Source organism: Mustelus asterias, chromosome 11, assembly GCF_964213995.1.
Source record: "Mustelus asterias chromosome 11, sMusAst1.hap1.1, whole genome shotgun sequence".
NCBI classification, from domain to species: Eukaryota; Metazoa; Chordata; class Chondrichthyes; order Carcharhiniformes; family Triakidae; genus Mustelus; species Mustelus asterias.
The window spans coordinates 65,462,369-65,485,904 of record NC_135811.1 but is presented as its reverse complement, the minus strand read 5'-3'; the positions used below and the strand labels follow the sequence as shown (position 1 = coordinate 65,485,904).

General features: G+C 45.9%; 2 protein-coding genes across 3 annotated transcripts in view; both read left to right on the top strand.

The window, feature by feature from the left end:
* LOC144500567 (uncharacterized) overlaps nucleotides 1–23,536 on the top strand; it is a 1,101,151-nt gene that overhangs the window by 963,228 nt on the left and 114,387 nt on the right. The gene's annotated exons all lie outside the window — the stretch shown is intronic.
* Nucleotides 1–23,536, top strand: part of LOC144500566 (kinetochore protein NDC80 homolog) — a 187,135-nt gene that overhangs the window by 55,315 nt on the left and 108,284 nt on the right. Inside the window, exon 7 of the mRNA XM_078223687.1 lies at nucleotides 21,222–21,320. Coding sequence (XP_078079813.1) covers nucleotides 21,222–21,320 — 99 coding nt within the window. The remainder of the gene's footprint in view (nucleotides 1–21,221; nucleotides 21,321–23,536) is intronic.

Here is a 23,536-nt window from a genome sequence, read left to right as displayed (position 1 = left end):
CACGAGGGTCGGGGCGGCACAGTGGTTAGCACCACTGCCTCACAGTGCCAGGGAGCTGGTTTGATTCCCGGCTTGGGTCACTGTCTGTGACCAGTGTCTCCCCGTGTCTGCATGGGTTTCCTCCAGTGCTCCGATTTCCTCCCACGGTCCAAAGATGTGCGAGTTAGGTGGATTGGCTGTGCTAAATTGCCCCTTAGTGTCAGGGGGACCAGCTAAGGGGCAATTTAGCACAGCCAATCCACCTAACATAAGAACATAAGAAATAGGAGCAGGAGTAGGCCATCTAGCCCCTCGAGCCTGCCCCGCCATTCAATAAGATCATGGCTAATCTGACGTGGATCAGTACCACTTACCCGCCTGATCCCCATAACCCTTAATTCCCTTACCGATCAGGAATCCATCCATCCGCGCTTTAAACATATTCAGCGAGGTAGCCTCCACCACCTCAGTGGGCAGAGAATTCCAGAGATTCACCACCCTCTGGGAGAAGAAGTTCCTCCTCAACTACATTTATTTATTTATTTTAAGTTAAATTTGTGTAAAAAAAATCGGAGGTTTTTTTCAAAACAGGAAGTGGGCCCAGCAGGAGTCTGGGAAGGTTTTGGAGGGTTTAAAAGTCGGCCGCACTTTTGAGCGGGCAGCGTCGTTAGCGGGCAGCAGAGTGAGCAGGAGGCAGAGTGAAAGCTGTAGGGCTTTGGCTCACAGGGCTTGGGCAGAAAGGGCGAGCAGGGGTGAGTTAATTCATTTTTTGCTGTTTCTACCTGGTACTGGCAAGGTATCTAGAGAGGATGGGTGTGAAGGCAGTGCAATGTTCCTCTTGCACTATGTTCGAGGTGCGGTACGACGTCAGTGTCCCTGCTGATTACACCTGTGAGAAGTGCATCCATCTGCAGCTCCTCCAAAACCGTGTAAGGGAACTGGAGCTGGAGTTGGAGGAACTTAGGATCATTAGGGATGCAGAGATGGCCATAGACAGAAGCTTCAGGGATACAGTTACTCCGCGGAATGAAAATAGATGGGTGACGGTGAGAGGGGCTGGGAAGAAGCAGTCGGTGCAGGGATCCCCTGTGGTCGTTCCCCTTAGCAATAAGTATTCCGCTTTGGATACGGTTGAGCGGGACGACATACCAGTGGTGAACCGCAGTGAGAGGATCTCCGGCACTGAGTCCGTCCCTGTGGCTCAGGAGGGTAAGGAGGAGAGCGGGAGGGCAATAGTTATTGGGGACTCGTTAGTTAGTGGGATAGATAGGAGGTTCTGTGGCAGCAAAAGAGACTCGAGGATGGTTTGTTGCCTACCGGATGCCAGGGTCCGTGACGTCTCAGACCGTGTTTTCCGGATTCTTAAGGGGGAGGGGAAACAGTCACAAGTCGTGGTACCAACGACATAGGTAGGAGACGGGACGGGGATTTAAAACAGGAATTTCGGGAGCTGGGCTGGAAGCTGAGAGCAAAGACAAAACATGTGGTCATCTCTGGTACGCTACCGGTGCCACGTGATAGCGAGTTGAGGAACAGGGAGAGAGTGCACTTAAACATGTGGTTGCAGGGATGGTGCAGGAGGGAGGGTTTCAGATACGTGGATAATTGGAACACGTTCTGGGGAAGGTGGGACCTCTACAAACAGGACGGGGTGCACCTGAACCAGAGGGGCACCAATATCCTGGGAGGGAAATTTGCTACGGCTCTTCAGGGGGATTTAAACTAATTTGTCAGGGGAGTGGGAAAAGGAGTTGTAGTCCGGAAGTCAGTGTTGAGGGTGGTGAGGTATTGGGGAAGGTATCAAGGTCAAGGGTGGGTACCGGTAGACAGGAAGGTGGGTTGAAGTGTGTCTACTTCAATGCAAGGAGCATCCGGAACAAGGTGGATGAACTTGGGGCGTGGATTGCTACTTGGGACTACGATGTTGTGGCCATTACGGAGACGTGGGTAGAACAAGGACAGGAATGGTTGTTGGACGTTCCGGGGTATAGATGTTTCAGTAAGTGTAGGGAAGCTGGTAAAAGAGGTGGAGGAGTAGCATTGTTAATCAAGGATAGTTTAACGGCTGCGGAAAAGCACTTTGAGGGGGATATGCACACTGAGGTAATATGGGCTGCAGTTAGAAACAGGAAAGGAGCGGTCACGTTGTTTGGAGTTTACTATAGGCCCCCAAATAGTAATAGAGATGGGGAGGAAGAAATTGCAAAGCAGATTATGGATACGTGTGGGGGTCACAGGGTAGTTGTCATGGGGGACTTTAACTTTCCAAATATTGATTGGAACCTTTGTAGGTCGAATAGTTTGGATGGGGCACTTTTTGTGCAGTGTGTGCAGGAGGGTTTCCTGACACAATATGTGGATAGGCCGACAAGGGGTGAGGCCACATTGGATTTGGTACTGGGAAATGAACCGGGCCAAGTGTTAGATTTGGTTGTGGGAGAGAACTTTGGAGATAGTGACCACAATTCGGTGTCTTTTGTTATTGCAATGGAGAGGGATAGGGCCGGACGGCAGGGCAAGGCTTACAATTGGGGGAGAGGTAATTATGATGCGATTAGGCAAGAATTAGGGGGCATAAGATGGGAACAGAAACTGTCAGGGAAAGGCACTGATGAAAAGTGGAACTTTTTCAAGGAACAAATACTGGGTGTCCTTGATAGGTATGTCCCTGTCAGGCAGGGAGGAAATGGCCGAGTGAGGGAACCGTGGTTCACAAAAGAGGTGGAATGTCTTGTGAAAAGGAAGAGGGAAGCTTATGTAGGGATGAGGAAACAAGGTTCAGATGGCTCGATTGAGGGTTACAAGTTAGCAAGGAATGAGCTGAAAAAGGGGCTGAGGAGAGCTAGGAGGGGACATGAGAAGTCCTTGGCGGGTCGGATCAAGGAAAACCCCAAGGCTTTTTACTCTTATGTGAGGAATAAAAGAATGACCAGGGTGAGGTTAGGGCCGGTCAAGGACAGTGGTGGGAACTTGTGTATGGAATCAGTAGAGATAGGCGAGGTGATGAATGAATACTTTTCTTCAGTGTTCACCAAGGAGAGGGGCCATGTTTTTCAGGAAGAGAAGGTGTTACAGGCTAATAGGCTGGAGGAAATAGATGTTCGGAGGGAGGATGTATTGGCAGTTTTGAATAAACTGAAGGTCGATAAGTCCCCTGGGCCTGATGAAATGTATCCTAGGATTCTTTGGGAGGCGAGGGATGAGATTGCAGAGCCTTTGGCTTTGATCTTTGGGTCCTCGCTGTCCACGGGGATGGTGCCGGAGGACTGGAGAGTGGCAAATGTTGTTCCTCTGTTTAAGAAAGGGAATAGAAATGACCCTGGTAATTATAGACCGGTTAGTCTGACTTCGGTGGTTGGTAAATTGATGGAAAAGGTCCTTAGGGATGGGATTTACGACCATTTAGAAAGATGCGGATTAATCCGGGATAGTCAGCACGGATTTGTGAAGGGCAAATCGTGCCTCACAAATTTGATAGAATTTTTTGAGGAGGTAACTAGGTGTGTTGATGAAGGTAGGGCGGTTGATGTCATATACATGGATTTTAGTAAGGCCTTTGATAAGGTCCCCCATGGTCGGCTTATGATGAAAGTAAGGAGGTGTGGGATAGAGGGAAAGTTGGCTGATTGGATAGGTAACTGGCTATCTGATCGAAGACAGAGGGTGGTGGTGGATGGAAAATTTTCGGACTGGAGGCAGGTTGCTAGCGGAGTGCCGCAGGGATCGGCGCTTGGTCCTCTGCTCTTTGTGATTTTTATTAATGACTTAGAGGAGGGGGCTGAAGGGTGGATCAGTAAATTTGCTGATGACACCAAGATTGGTGGAGTAGTGGATGAGGTGGAGGGGTGTTGTAGGCTGCAAAGAGACATAGATAGGATGCAAAGCTGGGCTGAAAAATGGCAAATGGAGTTTAACCCTGATAAATGTGAGGCGATTCATTTTGGTAGGACAAATTTAAATGTGGATTACAGGGTCAAAGGTAGGGTTCTGAAGACTGTGGAGGAACAGAGAGATCTTGGGGTCCATATCCACAGATCTCTAAAGGTTGCCACTCAAGTGGATAGAGCTGTGAAGAAGGCATATAGTGTGTTAGCTTTTATTAACAGGGGGTTGGAGTTTAAGAGCCGTGGGGTTATGCTGCAACTGTACAGGACCTTAGTGAGACCGCATTTGGAATATTGCGTGCAGTTCTGGTCACCTCACTATAAGAAGGATGTGGAAGCGCTGGAGAGAGTGCAGAGGAGATTTACCAGGATGCTGCCTGGTTTGGAGTGTCGGTCTTATGAGGAAAGGTTGAGGGAGCTGGGGCTGTTCTCTCTGGAGCGGAGGAGGCTGAGGGGAGACTTAATAGAGGTTTATAAAATGATGAAGGGGATAGATCGTGTGAACGTTCAAAGACTATTTCCTCGGGTGGATGGAGCTATTACAAGGGGGCATAACTATAGGGTTCATGGTGGGAGATATAGGAAGGATATCAGAGGTAGGTTCTTCACGCAGAGAGTGGTTGGGGTGTGGAATGGACTGCCTGCAGTGATAGTGGAGTCAGACACTTTAGGAACATTTAAGCGGTTATTGGATAGGCACATGGAGCACACCAGGATGGTAGGGAGTGGGATAGCTTGATCTTGGTTTCAGATGAAGGTCGGCACAACATCATGGGCCGAAGGGCCTGTTCTGTGCTGTACTGTTCTATGTTCTATGTTCAACTCTGTCTTAAACCGACCCCCCTTTATTTTGAGGCTGTGTCCTCTAGTTTTAACTTCCTTACTAAGTGGAAAGAATCTCTCCGCCTCCACCCTATCCAGCCCCCGCATTATCTTATAAGTCTCCATAAGATCCCCCCTCATCCTTCTAAACTCCAACGAGTACAAACCCAATCTCCTCAGCCTCTCCTCATAATCCAAACCCCTCATCTCCGGTATCAACCTGGTGAACCTTCTCTGCACTCCCTCCAATGCCAATATATCCTTCCTCATATAAGGGGACCAATACTGCACACAGTATTCCAGCTGCGGCCTCACCAATGCCCTGTACAGGTGCATCAAGACATCCCTGCTTTTATATTCTATCCCCCTCGCGATATAGGCCAACATCCCATTTGCCTTCTTGATCACCTGTTGTACCTGCAGACTGGGCTTTTGCGTCTCATGCACAAGGACCCCCAGGTCCCTTTGCACGGTAGCATGTTTTAATTTGTTTCCATTGAGATAGTAATCCCATTTGTTATTATTTCCTCCAAAGTGTATAACCTCGCATTTATCAACGTTATACTCCATTTGCCATATCCTCGCCCACTCACTCAGCCTGTCCAAATCTCTCTGCAGATCTTCTCCGTCCTCCACACGATTCACTTTTCCACTTATCTTTGTGTCGTCTGCAAACTTCGTTACCCTACACTCCGTCCCCTCCTCCAGATCATCTATATAAATGGTAAATAGTTGCGGCCCGAGTACCGATCCCTGCGGCACGCCACTAGTTACCTTCCTCCAACCGGAAACACACCCATTTATTCCGACTCTTTGCTTGCTGTCGGATAGCCAGTCCCCAATCCACTTTAACACACTACCCCCAACTCCGTGTGCCCTAATCTTCTTCAGCAGCCTTTTATGGGGCACCTTATCAAACGCCTTTTGGAAATTCGAAAACACCGCATCCACCGGTTCTCCTCCATCAACCGCCCTAGTCACATCTTCATAAAAATCCAACATGTTCGTCAAGCACGACTTTCCCCTCATGAATCCATGCTGCGTCTGATTGATCGAACCATTTCTATCCAGATGCCCTGCTATCTCCTCTTTAATAATGGATTCCAGCATTTTCCCTACTACAGACGTTAAGCTGACCGGCCTATAGTTACCCGCCTTTTGTCTCCTTCCTTTTTTAAACAGCGGCGTAACATTAGCCGTTTTCCAATCAACCGGCACTACCCCAGAATGCAACGAGTTTTGATAAATAATCACTAACGCATCCACTATTACCTCTGACATTTCTTTCAATACCCTGGGATGCATTCCATCCAGACCCGGGGACTTGTCCACCTTCAGTCCCATTAGTCTACCCAGCACTGCCTCTCTGGTAACATTAATTGTATTAAGTATTTCTCCTGCTGCCAACCCTCTATCGTTAATATTTGGCAAACTATTTGTGTCCTCCACCGTGAAGACCGACACAAAAAACGTATTTAAAGACTCAGCCATATCCTCATTTCCCACTATTAACTCCCCCCTCTCGTCCTCCAAAGGTCCAACATTCACTCTAGCCACTCTATTCCTTTTTATATATTTATAAAAACTTTTACTATCATTTTTTATATTAATTGCTAGCCTAGCTTCATAGTCTATCCTTCCTTTCTTTATCGCTTTCTTAGTCTCACTTTGTTGTTTCTTAAATTTTTCCCAATCACTTGTTTCTCCACTATTTTTGGCCACTCTGTACGCAGCTGTTTTTATTTTAATACTCTCCTTTATTTCCTTTGTTATCCACGGCTGGTTCTCCCTTTTCTTACAATCCTTGTTTTTTGCTGGAATATATTTTTGCTGAGAACTGAAAAGGATCTCCTTAAAAATCCTCCACTGTTCCTCAGCTATCCTACCTGCCAGCCTGCTCTCCCAGTCTACCCGCACATCTTTGGACTGTGGGAGGAAAACACTGCAGGAACGTGGGCCGCAGATTAGCAAAGATAAATGAGAGTTTTTCAAGGACTCTGTCGAGTATTTAGGTCACGTTGTCGACAGGCAAGGCTGGGATAAAGCGCCGAAGATGCTGGGGACCATAATAAAGGCACCAAGACCAGAAAACAAGTCCCAGTTGTGGTCTTTGCAGGACTCAAACCTATTATAGCAAATTTGTGACTGACCTGATGACAGCGCTGAAAACACTGCATTGGTTATTGATGAAGGGACAGGCATGGCAGTGGGTGCTGGAGTGTGAGAAGGCCTACCAAGCAACGAAGAAGGTATTGAAGAAGTCCGGGGTCCTAGTCCATTTTGACCCCAAATTACCTCTGCAGTTGGCCTATGGCACTTTGTTGTATGGCGTAGGAGTGGTGCTATCCCATCTGATGGCAAATGAAGAAGATAGGCCCATTGCATTCACGTCTAGGTCACTCTTAAGCGGAAGAAAACTAAGCGCAATTAGAGAAAGAAGGAGGCACTGGGCATCATTTTTGGGGTTACCAAGTTTCACCACTCTGACAGAAATTATCTAGACGAGATTATTCAGATCCTGTACTTTTCACAAGATGATAAGGTACCGATTACAGCTGCTAAAGTGTAACAAGCCAAAAGACAGGATTCCATACTGAGTCAAATAGTAGATCTCGTCTGCAAGGGGAGAATAAGCCGACAGAAGAATCCGGAACTGAAGACATTTAAGTCCAGTGGGAATTGTCAGTGCAGGATGGTTTTATTGTGAGGCATGCGGGTGTCATTCTCCCTTCCTTGAGGAGAGAAATGTTGGAACAACTGCACCAAGGTCACCCAGAGGTGGTGCGAATGAAGGTGGTAGCCTGCAGTTATGTATGGTGGCCAAAAGTCAATGCCAGCATTGAGGAGAAAGCAGGCTCTTGCGAACCGTGTTCCAAAATTCGGAAGGCACCACCTGCATCACCATTGCACCAGTGGGAATGCCAAGGAGGCCTTGGGAACCTCTGTTATCCTGACAGCAGTTTCCATCCCATCCTACGAGAACGTGAAGAGACTGCGCTGGATGAAATATATACAGCCACAAATAACCTTGATACAAAACATCCTGAGGCCTTGTTCATTGTGGCTGGGTCTTCAATCAGGTCAAGCTCCAGAGTGTCCTACCAACTTGATTGAGTGGCATGCCTTATGAGGATAGGCTGAGGGAGCTCGGTCTTTTCTCCTTGGAGAGACGAAGGATGAGAGGAGACCTAATAGAGGTGTATAAGATGTTGAGAGGCATAGATCGGGTGGACTCTGAGGCTTTTTCCCAGGGTGGAAATGGCTGCTACGAGAGGACACAGGTTTAAGGTGCTGGGGGGTAGGTACAGGGGAAATGTTAGGGGGAAGTTTTTCACACAGAGGGTGGTGGGCGAGTGGAATCGGCTGCCATCAGTGGTGGTGGAGGCAAACTCAATAGGGTCTTTTAAGAGACTCCTGGATGAGTACATGGGACTTAATAGGATGGAGGGTTATAGGTAGGCCTAAAAGGTAGGGATATGTTCGGCACAAGTTGTGGGGCCGAAGGGCCTGTTTTGTGCTGTAGTTTTTCTATGTTTCTAACTTACAACAACGCACCTCCTGTCCCACCAGAAGCCCAAATGTCCTCGACCACTGCTACACAAACATCTGTCAAGATGCCCCTTAAACGTAGCTATTGTATCTGCTTCTACCACCTTCTGTGGCTAACACATTCCAGGCACTTACCCTATGTGTTTTTTAAAAAAAACTTGCCTTGCACATCTCCTTTAAACTTTTCCCTTTTACCTTAAACCTGTGTCCCATAGTAATTGACATTTCTACCCAGGAACAAAGACTCTGACTGTCCATTTTATCTATTCCTCTCTCAATTTTGTGAACTTCTTTCAGGTGCCCCTCAGCCTCTGACGTTCAAGGAAAAACAAGCCACGTTTATCCAATCTCCTCATAGCTAAATCCTTCAAACCAGGCAACCTCCTGGTAAACCTTTTCTGTACCCTTTCCAAAGCCTCCACATCCTTCTGGTAATGTGGCAACCAGAACTGTACGCAATAGTCTAAATGTGGCCCAACTGAATTTCTATATAGGTGCAATATGACTTGCCAATTTTTATACTCGATGCCTTGACTGCTAAAGACAAGATGCCATATGTCTTCTTGACCACTTTATCCACTTGTCTTGCCACTTTCAGGGAACTGTGGACCGTACGCCTAGATCCCTCTGTATGTTAATGTTTCTAAGGATTCCACCAATTACGGTATACTTCCCTCCTGCATTAGACCTAAAATGCATCACCTCACATTTGTCCAGATTAAATTCTATCTGCCATTTCTCCACCCAAGTCTTTAGCCTATCTACATCCTGCTGTATCTTCTGGTAATCATCCTCACTATCCACAGCACCTCCAATCTTTGTGTCGTCCACAACATTACTAATCAGACCATTTGCATTATCCGAATCATTTTATGTATAATATACAAACACAGTAAGAAGTCTCACAACACCAGGTTAAAGTCCAACAGGTTTATTTGGTGGCAAATACCATAAGCTTTCGGAGCGCTGCCCCTTCGTCAGATGGAGTGGATATCTGTTCTCCAACAGTGCACAGAGACACAGAAATCAAGTTACAGAATACTAATTAGAATGCAAATCTCTACAGCCAGCCAGGTCTTAAAGGTACAGATAATGTGGGTGGAGGGAACATTAAACACAGGTTAAAGAGATGTGTATTGTCTCCAGACAGAACAGCTAGTAAGATTCTGCAAGATCAGGGGGAAAGCTGTGGGGGTTACTGATAATGTGACATAAATCCAACATCCCGGTTTAGGCCGTCCTCATGTGTGCGGAACTTGGCTATCAGTTTCTGCTCAGCGACTCTGCGCTGTCGTGTGTCGTGAAGGCCGCCTTGGAGAACGCTTACCTGAAGATCCAAGGCTGAGTGCCCATGACTGCTGAAGTGCTCCCCCACAGGAAGAGAACAGTCTTGCCTGGTGATTGTCGAGCGGTGTTCATTCATCTGTTGTCGTAGTGTCTGCATGGTTTCCCCAATGTACCATGCCTCCGGACATCCTTTCCTGCAGCGTATCAGGTAGACAACGTTGGCCGAGTTGCAAGAGTATGTACCGTGTTCCTGGTAGATGGTGTTCTCACGTGAGATGATGGCATCCGTGTCGATGATCCGGCACGTCTTGCAGAGGTTGCTGTGGCAGGGTTGTGTGGTGTCATGGTCACTGTTCTCCTGAAGGCTGGGTAGTTTGCTGCGGACAATGGTCTGTTTGAGGTTGCGTGGTTGTTTGAAGGCAAGAAGTGGGGGTGTGGGGATGGCCTTGGCGAGATGTTCGTCTTCATCAATGACATGTTGAAGGCTCCGGAGGAGATGCCGTAGCTTCTCTGCTCCGGGGAAGTACTGGACGACGAAGGGTACCCTGTCCACCGTGTCCCGTGTTTGTCTTCTGAGGAGGTCGGTGCAGTTTTTCGCTGTGGCGCGTCGGAACTGTTGATCGATGAGTCGAGCGCCATATCCTGTTCTTATGAGGGCATTTTTCAGCGTCTGGAGGTGTCTGTTGTGATCCTCCTCATCCGAGCAGATCCTGTGTATTCGGAGAGCTTGTCCGTAGGGGATGGCTTCTTTTACCTGTTTAGGGTGGAAGCTGGAGAAGTGGAGCATCATGAGGTTATCCGTGGGCTTGCGGTACAGTGGGGTGCTGAGGTGACCGTCCTTAATGGAGATGCGTGTGTCCAAGAATGCAACCGATTCCGGAGAGTAGTCCATGGTGGGTCTGATGGTGGGATGGAACTTGTTGATGTCATCATATAGTTGTTTCAGTGATTGCTCACCATGACTCAAAAGGAAGAAAATGTCATCGTTGTATCTAGTGTATAGCATCGGTTGAAGGTCCTGTGCGGTGAAGAAGTCTTGTTCGAACCTGTGCATGAAGATGTTGGCATATTGAGGTGCAAATTTTGTCCCCATGGCTGTTCCGTGTGTATGGATGAAGAACTGGTTGTTGAAGGTGAAGATATTGTGGTCCAGGATGAAGCGGATGAGTTGTAAAATTGCATCTGGAAACTGGCAGTTGACAGCATTGAGTACTGAGGCCGTTGCAGCAATGCCATCCTCGTGGGGGATGCTGGTGTAGAGTGCCGAGACATCCATTGTGACGAGGAGTGCTCCTGGTTCAACTGCTCCATGTGTGTTGGGTTTCTGTAGGAAGTCCGTAGTGTCGCGACAAAAGCTGGGGGTTCTTTGTACCCGAGGCATGGTACATTGGGGAAACCATGCAGACGCTACGACAACGGATGAATGAACACCGCTCGACAATCACCAAGCAAGACTGTTCTCTTCCTGTGGGGGAGCACTTCAGCAGTCACAGGCACTCAGCCTTGGATCTTCAGGTAAGCGTTCTCCAAGGCGGCCTTCACGACACACGACAGCGCAGAGTCGCTGAGCAGAAACTGATAGCCAAGTTCCGCACACATGAGGACGGCCTAAACCGGGATGTTGGATTTATGTCACATTATCAGTAACCCCCACAGCTTTCCCCCTGATCTTGCAGAATCTCACTAGCTGTTCTGTCTGGAGACAATACACATCTCTTTAACCTGTGTTTAATGTTCCCTCCACCCACATTATCTGTACCTTTAAGACCTGGCTGGCTGTAGAGATTTGCATTTTAATTAGTATTCTGTAACTTGATTTCTGTGTCTCTGTGCACTGTGGGAGAACAGATATCCACTCCATCTGACGAAGGGGCAGCGCTCCGAAAGCTTATGGTATTTGCCACCAAATAAACCTGTTGGACTTTAACCTGGTGTTGTGAGACTTCTTACTGTGCTTACCCCAGTCCAACGCCGGCATCTCCACATCATAATATACAAACAACAGGGGTCCCACCACTGATCGTAGTGGAACACCACAGATCTCCAGTCAGAAAAACACCCTTCCACCGCTACACCGTCTTCTATGACCAAGCCAGTTCTGTATCCATCTTACTGCTCAACTCGGATCCCATGTGACTTCACCTTCTGCATTAGCCTGCCAGGAGGGAGCTTGTCAAAGGCCTTGCTAAAGTCATGTGGACAACATCCATCACCCTGCCCTCATCAATCATCTTTATCACTTCCTGAAAAACTCAGATGTGATCTCTCCCGCACAAAGTCCATTTCTTCCTTCGCCCTGGAAACATTGGCTTTGGCTGTCCTACCTTCTCCCTTGTGGAATCTACTTTGACTGAATCGGAACCATTTTCTCTTTAAAGGCAGCCCGTTGTCCTGTAACATGTAACTTTTGCAACCTTTCCTTTAACCTTTGTTTGCGATTCGTTGATTCAAATATTTGGGGGAGATACATTCTCAACCGACTGATTCAGTAGTTTTATTCTGGTATGTTCCTTGTTTCACATAGACTATGTCTTGCAATACAATGATCACTGTTCTCTAAATATTCCCGTACTGAAACTTGACCCATTTGCCCAATCTCATTCCACAGAACTGGATCATTAAGGCCTCCTTGAGGTAAAAGTATATATGTATATTTTTTTGAGGCCTTGTTTGAAAAAAAAACTCCCCATCTTAATTTTGTTGAGGTTTACATTTTTGTTTCCAGAGGCTGCTTTTTAGTTTTCACTAACTGAGTGCCAGTCATTCAAAGCAGTTAACATGTTCTTGATATCATTCTTTCGTTCTTTGTTATTTTCTCTCAGGAATTGGATTTAGAATTCAAATTTAATTTATTATATGTTCAGAAGCCCGCCCAGAAATTCGCCACCAATCAACATCTGGATTCCCTCCTTCAGGACTGCTTGTTTGTTTATTTTGTAACTTTTCCTGTCTTGCACTTTGTCTTCTGTCTTTCCTCTCTCAAATCTTTTCTCTTCTCCCCTGAACACAGTGAATCACTTTTCTAGCTTGCTGAATTTAACTTGGAATTCTGACTTGGCTTCAGTGAAACTCTGCTGAATACATTCCCATGTCCTTTGATTCTTTTCCTTGGTTGTCTCGTGCAGAGGATGGTGATGAGCGGATATGATAGTACAGCTAGGTGTCTCCTGCATTGTAGCAATGGAATTGGGCAAGACAACTGCTCCTTCATCTCCAATATTAAGTTTCTTTCCTCTCTCCCACCCTGGCTGCTCCTCTAATCAAAATCTCTCTCTCTGGAGAAGCAACCAATATGGGAGAGAGAGAACCTGCCATTGGAGCCGCTGAAGCAGCAAGCTTGAGAGAGACAAGAATCCGTGATTGGAGGAGCAGCTCCTCAGATACTGTCTTTCCTATGTTCACTACTCCTCAAATCTTTCTTTCAATATTTAGAATTTTTCACCTGTCTTTGAGTCAAAGGGTTGGCAGGAAAAACGGTCGCTGATCACAATCATAGAATTGTTATGGCACAGAAGGAGGCCAATTGGCATGACATGTCTGGTCTGATTCTTTGAATGAACATTGTTACTTGGTGCCATTCTCTTGCCTTTTCCCCATACCCCTGTACTTTGTTTTTATTCAGATAGCCATCTAATGCTCTCTTGAATGTCTTAATTGAACATGCCTCCACCATACTTCCAGGCGGTACATTCCAGACCCAAACGGTCTGGAATGTACCGCCTGGAAGGTGAAGGTGGGAAAATCAGTACGGAACTAGTAGAAATGGCAGAGGTGCTTAATGAGTATTTTGCCTTGGTTTTCACGGAGGAGAAGGACATGGGTGGATGTACTGTGGGCTTGAGGTGGACTGAAAAGATTGAGTATGTGGACTTTAACAAAGAGGTTGTGCTGGAATCTTTGAATGGCATCAAGATAGATAAGTTGCCGGGTCCGGATGGGATGTACCCCAGGTTACAGTGGGACACGAGGGAAGAGATTGCAGAGCCTCTGGTGATGATCTTTGCGTCGTCGATGGAGACGGGAGAGGTGTTGGAGGATTGCGGATGTGGTTCCTATTTTCAAGAAGGGGAATAGGGATAGCCCAGGAAATTACCGACCGGTGAGTCTAACCTCAGTGGTTGGTAAGCTGATGGAGAAGATCCTGAGGGGCAAGATTTATCAGCATTTGGAGAGGTTTAGTATGCTCAAGAATACTCAGCATGGCTTTGTCAAAGGCAGATCGTGCCTTCCGAGCCTGGTGGAGTTCTTTGAAAATGTGACTAAACACATTGACGAAGGGAAAGCGGTAGATGTGGTTTATATGGATTTTAGCAAGGCGTTCGATAAGGTCCCCCATGCAAGACTTCTAGAAAAAGTGAGAGGGCATGGGATCCAAGGGGCTGCTGCCCTGTGGATCCAGAACTGGCTTGCCCAAAGGAGGCAGAGTGTGTGTATAGATGGGTCTTTTTCTAAATGGAGGTCGGTCACCAGTGGTGTGCCCCAGGGATCTGTTCTGGGACCCTTGCTGTTTGTTATTTTCATAAATGACCTGGATGAGGAAGTGGAGGGATGGGTTGGTAAGTTTGCCGACGACACGAAGGTTGATGGGGTTGTGGATAGTCTGGAGGGATGTCAGAAGTTCCCAGAGGGACATAGATAGGATGCAAGACTGGGCGGAGAAGTGGCAGATGGACTTCAACCCAGATAAATGCGTCGTGGTCCATTTTGGCAGGTCAAATGGGAGGAAGGAGTACAATATAAAGGGAAAGACTCTTAGTACTGTCGAGGATCAGAAGGACCTTGGGGTCCAGGTCCATAGGACTCTAAAATCGACCCTGCAGGTGGATGAGGTGGTTAAGAAGGCGTATGGTGTGCTGGCCTTTATCAATCGAGGGATTGAGTTTAGGAGTCCGGGGATAATGATGCAGCTATATAAGACCCTCGTCAGACCCCACTTGGAATAAGAACATAAGAAATAGGAGCAGGAGTAGGCCATCTAGCCCCTCGAGCCTGCCCCGCCATTCAATAAGATCATGGCTGATCTGACGTGGATCAGTACCACTTACCCGCCTGATCCCCATAACCCTTAATTCCCTTACCGATCAGGAATCCATCCATCCGCGCTTTAAACATATTCAGCGAGGTAGCCTCCACCACCTCAGTGGGCAGAGAATTCGAGAGATTCACCACCCTCTGGGAGAAGAAGTTCCTCCTCAACTCTCTTAAACCGACCCCCCTTTATTTTGAGGCTGTGTCCTCTAGTTTTAACTTCCTTACTAAGTGGAAAGAATCTCTCCGCCTCCACCCTATCCAGCCCCCGCATTATCTTATAAGTCTCCATAAGATCCCCCCTCATCCTTCTAAACTCCAACGAGTACAAACCCAATCTCCTCAGCCTCTCCTCATAATCCAAACCCCTCATCTCCGGTATCAACCTGGTGAACCTTCTCTGCACTCCCTCCAATGCCAATATATCCTTCCTCATATAAGGGGACCAATACTGCACACAGTATTCCAACTGCGGCCTCACCAATGCCCTGTACAGGTGCATCAAGACATCCCTGCTTTTATATTCTATCCCCCTCGCGATATAGGCCAACATCCCATTTGCCTTCTTGATCACCTGTTGTACCTGCAGACTGGGCTTTTGCGTCTCATGCACAAGGACCCCCAGGTCCCTTTGCACGGTAGCATGTTTTAATTTGTTTCCATTGAGATAGTAATCCCATTTGTTATTATTTCCTCCAAAGTGTATAACCTCGCATTTATCAACGTTATACTCCATTTGCCATATCCTCGCCCACTCACTCAGCCTGTCCAAATCTCTCTGCAGATCTTCTCCGTCCTCCACACGATTCACTTTTCCACTTATCTTTGTGTCGTCTGCAAACTTCGTTACCCTACACTCCGTCCCCTCCTCCAGATCATCTATATAAATGGTAAATAGTTGCGGCCCGAGTACCGATCCCTGCGGCACACCACTAGTTACCTTCCTCCAACCGGAAAAACACCCATTTATTCCGACTCTTTGCTTCCGGAGTACTGTGCTCAGTTCTGGTCGCCTCATTACAGGAAGGATGTGGAAATGATTGAAAGGGTGCAGAGGAGATTTACAAGGATATTGCCTGGATTGAGTGGCATGCCTTATGAGGATAGGCTGAGGGAGCTCGGTCTTTTCTCCTTGGAGAGACGCAGGATGAGAGGAGACCTAATAGAGGTGTATAAGATGTTGAGAGGCATAGATCGGGTGGACTTTCAGAGGCTTTTTCCCAGGGTGGAAATGGCTGCTATGAGAGGACACAGGTTTAAGATGCTGGGGTGTAGGTACAGGGGAAATGTTAGGGGGAAGTTTTTCACACAGAGGGTGGTGGGCGAGTGGAATTGGCTGCCGTCAGTGGTGGTGGAGGCAAACTCAATAGGGTCTTTTAAGAGAGTCCTGGATGAGTACATGGGACTTAATAGGATGGAGGGTTATAGGTAGGCCTAAAAGGTAGGGATATGTTCGGCGCAACTTGTGGGGCTGAAGGGCCTGTTTTGTGCTGTAGTTTTCTATGTTTCTAAACTACTCGGTGTGTGAAAAAGTTTTTTCTCACGTCACACTACTTTAGCAAATCACTTCAAATCAGTGCCCTCTTGTTCTCGATCCCTTTATGAGCAGGAACAGTTTCTCCCCATCTACTCCCACCCACCTCATGATTTTGATCATCTTTATCAAGTCTCTTCTTATGTTTCTCTCCAAGGAGAACAGTCCCAGCCCAGTCCCAGGGATGAGGAACTTCAATTATGGAAATAAACTGACAAGTTAGCACTGTTTTCCTGGGAGAAAAGAAGGCTGAGAAGTGATTTGCTTGAGGTATTCAAAATTGAGGTGTCTGGACAGAGTAGATGTGGAGAAAATGTTCTCACTTGCAAAAGGATCAAGAACGAGGGGGCACAGATTTAAAGTAGTTAAAGAAGCAATAGTGTTGTGAGGAAAAGCTTTTTCACGCAACGTGTGATTAAGGTCTAGAAGGCTCTTCCCTCTCCCCTTCCAAGTTTTTTTTATTCGCTGTTTTGAAACATCTCTTTGTCGCCACCTTGGACGACCTACCCTTCTGAACTCTTGGTCACATCTATGTTGGAGTTGGGAGATAGACACTGGGGTGAATTTTACCATCCCGCCCACCATGGGAATCGGAGCAAGTGAGGGATGGGCCATGGAAAGCTCTGTTGACTCGGGCAGGATTTTCCGGTTTCGGAGTGAAAGCGGCTGGAAAATCCCGCCCAATATCTGTGTCACTGAAGGTTTGGCAATAATGTGCTCTTACATGGCTCTTGGCAACTGCTGAGTGCAGGAAGACCTTGCTTATTAAAACATAGAAACATAGAAGATAGGAGCAGGAGGAGGCCCCCTGGCCCTTCAAGCCTGCTCTACCATTCATCATGATCATGGCTGATTGTCCAACTCAATAGCCTAATCTTGCTTTTTCCCTATAACCTTTGAACCCATTCGCCCCAAGTGCTATATCCAGCCGCCTCTTGAATACATTCAATATTTTGGCATCAACTGCTTCCTGTGGTAATGAATTCCACAGGCTCACCACTCTTTGGGTGAGGAAATGTCTCCTCATCTCAATCCTAAATGGTCTATCCTGAATCCTCAGACTGTGACCCCTGGTTCTGGACACACACAGCATTGGGAACATCCTCGCTGCATCTACCCTGCCTAGTCCTGTTAAAATTTTATAAGTCTCTATGAGGTCCCCCTCACTTGTCTGAACTCCAGCGAAAACAATCCTAACCTAGTCAATCTCTCCTCCTACATCAGTCCCACCATCCCCGGAATCAGCCTGGTAAACCTTCACTGCACTCCCTCGAGAGCAAGAACATCCTTCCTCAGAAAAGGAGACCAAAACTGCGCACGCTATTCTAGGTGTGGCCTCACCAAGGCTCTGTATAATTGCAACAATACAACCCTGCTCCTGTACTCGAAACCCCTCCCAATGAAGGCCAACATGCCATTTGCCGCCTTTACCACCTGTTGCACCTGCATGCTTACCTTTAGCGGATGGTGCACAAGGACACCCAGGTCCCGCTGCACACTCTCCTCTCCCAATTTACAGTCATTCAGGTAGTAATCTGACTTCTTGCTTTTGCTTCCAAGGTGAATAACCTCACAGTTATTCAAATTTTACTGCATCTGCTATTGATTTGCCCACTCATCCAACCTGTCCAGATCATGTTGAAGGATCTCTGCATCCTCAGCACAGTTCACCCAACTTGGTATCATCTGCAAACTGAGATGTTACATTTTGTTCCTTCATCCAAATGATTCATATATATTATGAATAGCTGGCATCCCAGCACCGATCCCTGTGGTACCCCAATTGTTACTGCCTGCCAATTTGAAAAGGACCCATTAATCCCTACTCTTTGTTTCCACTCTGCCAACAAGTTTTCTATCCCTCTTGATACACTTCCCCCAATCCTATCTGCTTTAATCTTGCACGATAATCTCTTATGCAGGACTTTATAAAATGCTTCCTGAAAGTCCAAATATACTACATCGACTGGCTCCCCCTTGTCAACTCTACTATTTACATCTTCAAAGAATTCCAACAGAGTATTCAAGCATGATTTCCTCTTCATAAATCCATGCTGACTCTCTGATCCTGCCACTGCTTTCTAAATGGTCTGCTATAAAGTCTTTGATAATGGATTTGAGAATTTTCCCCCACTACCGATGTTAAGCTTACTGGTCTATAATTCCCTGTTTTCTCTCTACCGCCCTTTTTGAATATTGGAGTGACATTAGCTACCCTCCAATCTGCAGAGACTGTTCCAGAGTCTATAGAATCCTGGAAGATGACCACCAATGCATCCACTATTTCTAGAGCCACTTCCTTGAGTAATCTGGGATGTAGATTATCAGGCCCCGGGGATTTATCTGCCTTCAATTCCATCAATTTTGCCAGCACTATTTCTCTATTAATATTGATCTCTCTGTTCTTCCCTCTCACTAAATCTTGCATTATCCAACATTTCTGGTATTTGATTTGTGTCCTCTTTTGTGAAGACAGAACCAAAGTTTGTATTCAGTTGCTCAGCCATTTCTTTGTCCCCTATTATACATTCCTCTGTTTCTGTTTGTAGGGGACCTACGTTTGTCTTCACCAACCTCTTTCTCTTTACATATCTATAGAAACTTAGTTTGTGATCCCTGCAAGCTTACTATCATACTGTATTTTCCCCTTCTTAATCAATCCCTTGGTCCTTCTTTGCTGAATTCTAAACTGGTCCCAATCCTCAGACCTATTATTTTTCTTGGCGAATCTGTATGTTTCTTCCTTGGATTAGATACTATTTCTAATTTCCTTTGTAAGCCATGGAATGGCCCACTTACCCATTTTGTTTTTGACAGGAATAAACAGTTGTTGCAGTTCCCCCATGCGTTCCCTGAATGTTTGCCATTGCCTTTCCACTGTCATCCCTTTAAGTAACTCTCCCCAATCTATCAAGGCCAACTCGCGCCTCATATCTTCACAGATTCCTTTATCCGAATCAACTACTTCACTCTTCATCTTGATTAAAAATTCTATCGTGTTCTGGTCGCTCATCCCCAAGGGGTCTCGTACAGCTAGATTGGCAATGATTGCTTCTCATTACACAGTACCCAGTCTAAGATGGCCTGCTCTCTAGTTGGTTCCTCCACATATTGGTCAAGGAAACCTGGAGTATACACTCCTGGAATTCCTCCTCTATGGCATTGTGGCTAATTTGATTTGCCCAACCCATGCGCAGATTAAAATCACCCGTGATCACCTATATTCCCTTATCACATGCGTCTCTAATTTTGTGTTTAATGCCATCCCCAACATCACCTGTGCAGTTTGGGTGTCTATATATGACACCCACTAAAGTTTTTTGCCCCATGGTATTTTTCAACTTTACCCATACAGACTCCACGTTGTCAGAGCCAATATCCTTTCTCACTATTGGTTAATTTCCTCTTTAACCAGCAGTGCCACTCCACCATCTTTTCCTTTATGCCTATCCTTCTTAAATACTGAATGCCCTAGGGCATTTTGTTTTTGACCATGCTCCCTCCTCCTCTGACTCCTTACATAGGTTTCTATCCCCCTGGCATATTAGTTTAAACCATCCCCAACCACTCTGGCAAACAGTGGTTTATAGTTTGTAAAGTTTATATTCTGTAGTAACGAGGGGCAGGAAAGAAAGGCCCTGGAGAATTGGATGTAATCTGAAACAAAACATCGTTCAAAAGTTTAATTGAATGGGGTAAGACATCAGTCCCAGTCCTGCCCAGGTGTAACCTGAACAATTTGTACAGATCCCACCTCCCCCAGAACTGGTCCCAATGCCCCAGAAATCTGAAACCCTCCTCCTGACACCATCTCTTCAGCCACGTATTCATCCGATATATTCTGTCATTTTTACTCTGACTAGCACATGGCACCGGTAGTAATCCTGAGATCACTACCTTTTGAGGTCTGATTTCTTAACTTTCTTCCTAGGTCCCTGTATTCTGCTTTTAGGACCTCACCCCTTTTTTACCTATGTCGTTTTTACTGACGTGTACCACGACCACTAGCTGTTCACCCTCCCCATCCTGAATGTCCTGTACCCGCTCCGAGACATCCTTGACCCTCGCACCAGGGAGGTAACATACCATCCTGGAGTCTTGGTGCAGCCTGTCTATTCCCCTTACAATTGAATCCCCTATAACTATTGCACTGGCACACTTTTTACCCCTCCCCTCTGCAGCAGAACCAACCGTGGTGCAACGACTTTGACTGTTGCTGCTTTCCCCAGAGAGGTCATCCCCCTCAACAGTATCCAAAACGATATATCTGTTTTGCAGGGGAATAGCCACAGGAGATTCCTGCACTCTCTCTCCCGCTCTGTCTGATGGTTAAGCATTCCCTCCCTGCCTGCGGAGCCTGCGCCTGCAGTGTGACCACCTCTCTATACGTGCTTTCCACGATACTCTCTGACTCACGGATGCTCCACAGTGTCTCCAGGTGCCACTCCAGATCTGAAACACGAGCTTCCTGGAGCTGTAGCTGGAGACACTTCCTGCACACATGCTGACCCGGGGGACTGGAACTGTCCCCAGCCTGCCACGTGGAGCAAGCAAACCACAGCTTGGAGCTCTCCTGTCATGTCTTACCCCTTTAAATTACACCTTTGAATAATGTTTTGTTTCAGATTATATCCAATTCTCCAGGGCACTTCTTTCCTGCTCCTTGTTACTACCGAATATAAACTTTACAAACCACAGAAATTACACGGAATCACTATTGTAGTGTACAACAACAACAACTACAATGCCAAGAGAAAAAAGAAAAGAAAAAACTACTTACCAGTCACCAGCCAATCACTTACCTGCTGGCTGTGACGGCACAGTTCGATTTCCTTCTACCTCTCACTTGTCCTCGTGTCTCCCTCACAGGTCCGCCTCTTTGCTCCTTCCAGAGATGAGAACCTCTTTCCCCTCAGCACCGAATTCCCACTCAGTTCCAAATTCCCGATACCCTTACTCTGGCTGAAATCTCACTCCGGCTGTAGTCTCTCTCCTACCGGCGTGTGCAGTTCACCTTTTAGCAATAATCCAAAATCCAGCAGAAAGCTGCTGCTCAGATTTGGGAATGCAACCTCTATGGTCAGTGCTACTTGCATAAGTGTGACTCTAATAATTATTCTTGTTTAATTTTCGCACAGCTGATCAATTCCGTTGATCCGGATAAGATCCTCTTTGGTGCCGATAAGGACAGGGATGCAGTGGAGAATGTGACTAATGATGGCGTTCACAATAATAGGGTATGTAATCACTAATTATCTTCGAATGATGCATGAAATTTATCATTTTTTGCCACTCAAAGATTATCCCAATCCAATATACACTAATTTTGTTCAGCAGTTTTATTTTTTTAATTACTGAGTTTCGTGTTGTCATTAACAAGGAAGAACAAATGCAATTGAATACAAATAATCCACAAGTTGCCCTCTGAATTGTTAGCTTTGCAAAAATGGCATCTGCCTCTTGGCCTCAATGTTTTCTTTAAGAAACTTACTGCATTTTTCCCATTCAAGTTGCCACAATGAGGTTGTATCAAAAATTGATTTTCACAACTGCTGAGTCAGCTTCTGAATTTGAAGGTTGTGAGGAGTTTTAAAACTAAAAGTATTTTACTTTCTTTCTTCAATGCAGTCTTTAATTCCCAATTTTATTTCCTCCCCTCTGTATGTGAACTGTGACAAAGGCAAACTATCCTCATTGTGTCTGCAGCCTTGAGACGGTTGATCCCACCAGCGTCCTCCAAACATTGTGTGGGGGAATTACTGAAAGATGTATACAGAAAAATCAGGACTGGGAATTGAGCATTGCAGGATACAACACTTAGAAAAGGTGGAGTAGCTGTAATTAGGGAGCTGAGTAAGCAACATAGAATAATCACAAGATTTCAATTACCCTGATAGTTATTATGCAGAAGAAGTAAATAAAGGAATAGAATTTCTACAATATGTAAACAATTCCTTTCTAATCCAATATGCAAAAAACCCGACCAGGGTGGATTCACTTTTGTACCTACTAATGGGGTATGAAGTAGACCAGATAAGAGAAGTGTAAGGAGGGGGGGGGGGGGGGGGGGGGATGGCATTTAAGCAGTAGTGACCATCTGTGATTATGGGTGACTTTAATCTGCATATAGATTGGGAGATTCAAATTAGTCAGTACAATAGAGGAGGAATTTCTGGAGTGTATTCAGGTTGCTTTTCTGGACCAATTATGTTGAAGAACAAACAAGGGAACAGGCCATCTTGGACTGGGTATTTGGGAAATGAGAAGGATTAATTGGCAATCCAGTTGAGAGGACACTTGGCAGATGATTGACCGTAATGTGAGAATTCTTTGTGAAGGTGGATAGTGATGTCATTGATTCTGAGACCAGGGTTCTGACTCTCAATAAAGGTGATGGTATGAGACAATGTACTGGCCATGATGGACTAGGAAAAATTACTGACGGGGAGGAAATGGACAGACAATGGCAGGCATTCAAAGAATGAATCAGTGTACTCCAAAAGTTGTTTATTCCTATTTGATGCAAGAGTGGAAAGGGAACTGTGGCCAAACCATGGCTTGTAAGGAAAATTAGAGATAGTTTTAGATTCAATGAAGAAGCATACAAATTGGCAAAAAAAACAATAGACCTGAGGATTGGGAGCAGTTTAAAATTTATCAAAGGAGGACCAAGGGATTGATTAACAAGGGGAAAATAGAGTATGAAAGTAAGCTAGAGGGGAACCTAAAAACTGACTGTAACCTTTTGTAGAAGTATGCAAAGAGAAAAAGATTGACAAAAACAAATGTAGGCCCCTTACAGTCAGAAACAGGAGAATTCAGAGCAGGGAACAAAGAAATGGCTGCGAAACTAAATTTGTACTTTGCTTCTGTCTTCACAAAGGAAGGCACGAATAATGTGTACCAGATGTTCAGAGAGCAACAAGTTTTAGTGAGGAGCTGAAGGAAATCAGTATTAGCAGAGAAATGGTTTTGAGGAAATTGATGAGATTGAAGGCAGATAAAACTCCAGAGCCTGATAAAGTTGCTAGAGTCCAATATCAAGGATTTCATAACTCAGCATTTGGAAAGCAATGGTATAATCAAAGTAGGTGTGGTTTATTTAGACGTTCAGAAGACTTTCGACAAGGTCTCACATAATAGACTACTATGTAAAGTTAAAGTGCATGGGATTGTGGGTAGTATCTTGGAATGGATAGAAAGCTGGTTGGCAGATAGGAAGCAAAGAGTTGGCATAAATGGATCTTTTTCCAATTGGAAGGAAGTAACGAGTGGAATACTGCATGGATCTGTGCTAGGACCCCAACTATTCATATTATATATTAATAATTTGGAAGAGGGATTCAATTGTATTATCTGCAAATTTGCAGATGGTACAAAATTGGGTGGGAGGGTGAGCTGTGAGGAGGATGCAAAGATGCTTCAGCATGATTTAGACAGGCTGTGAGTGAGT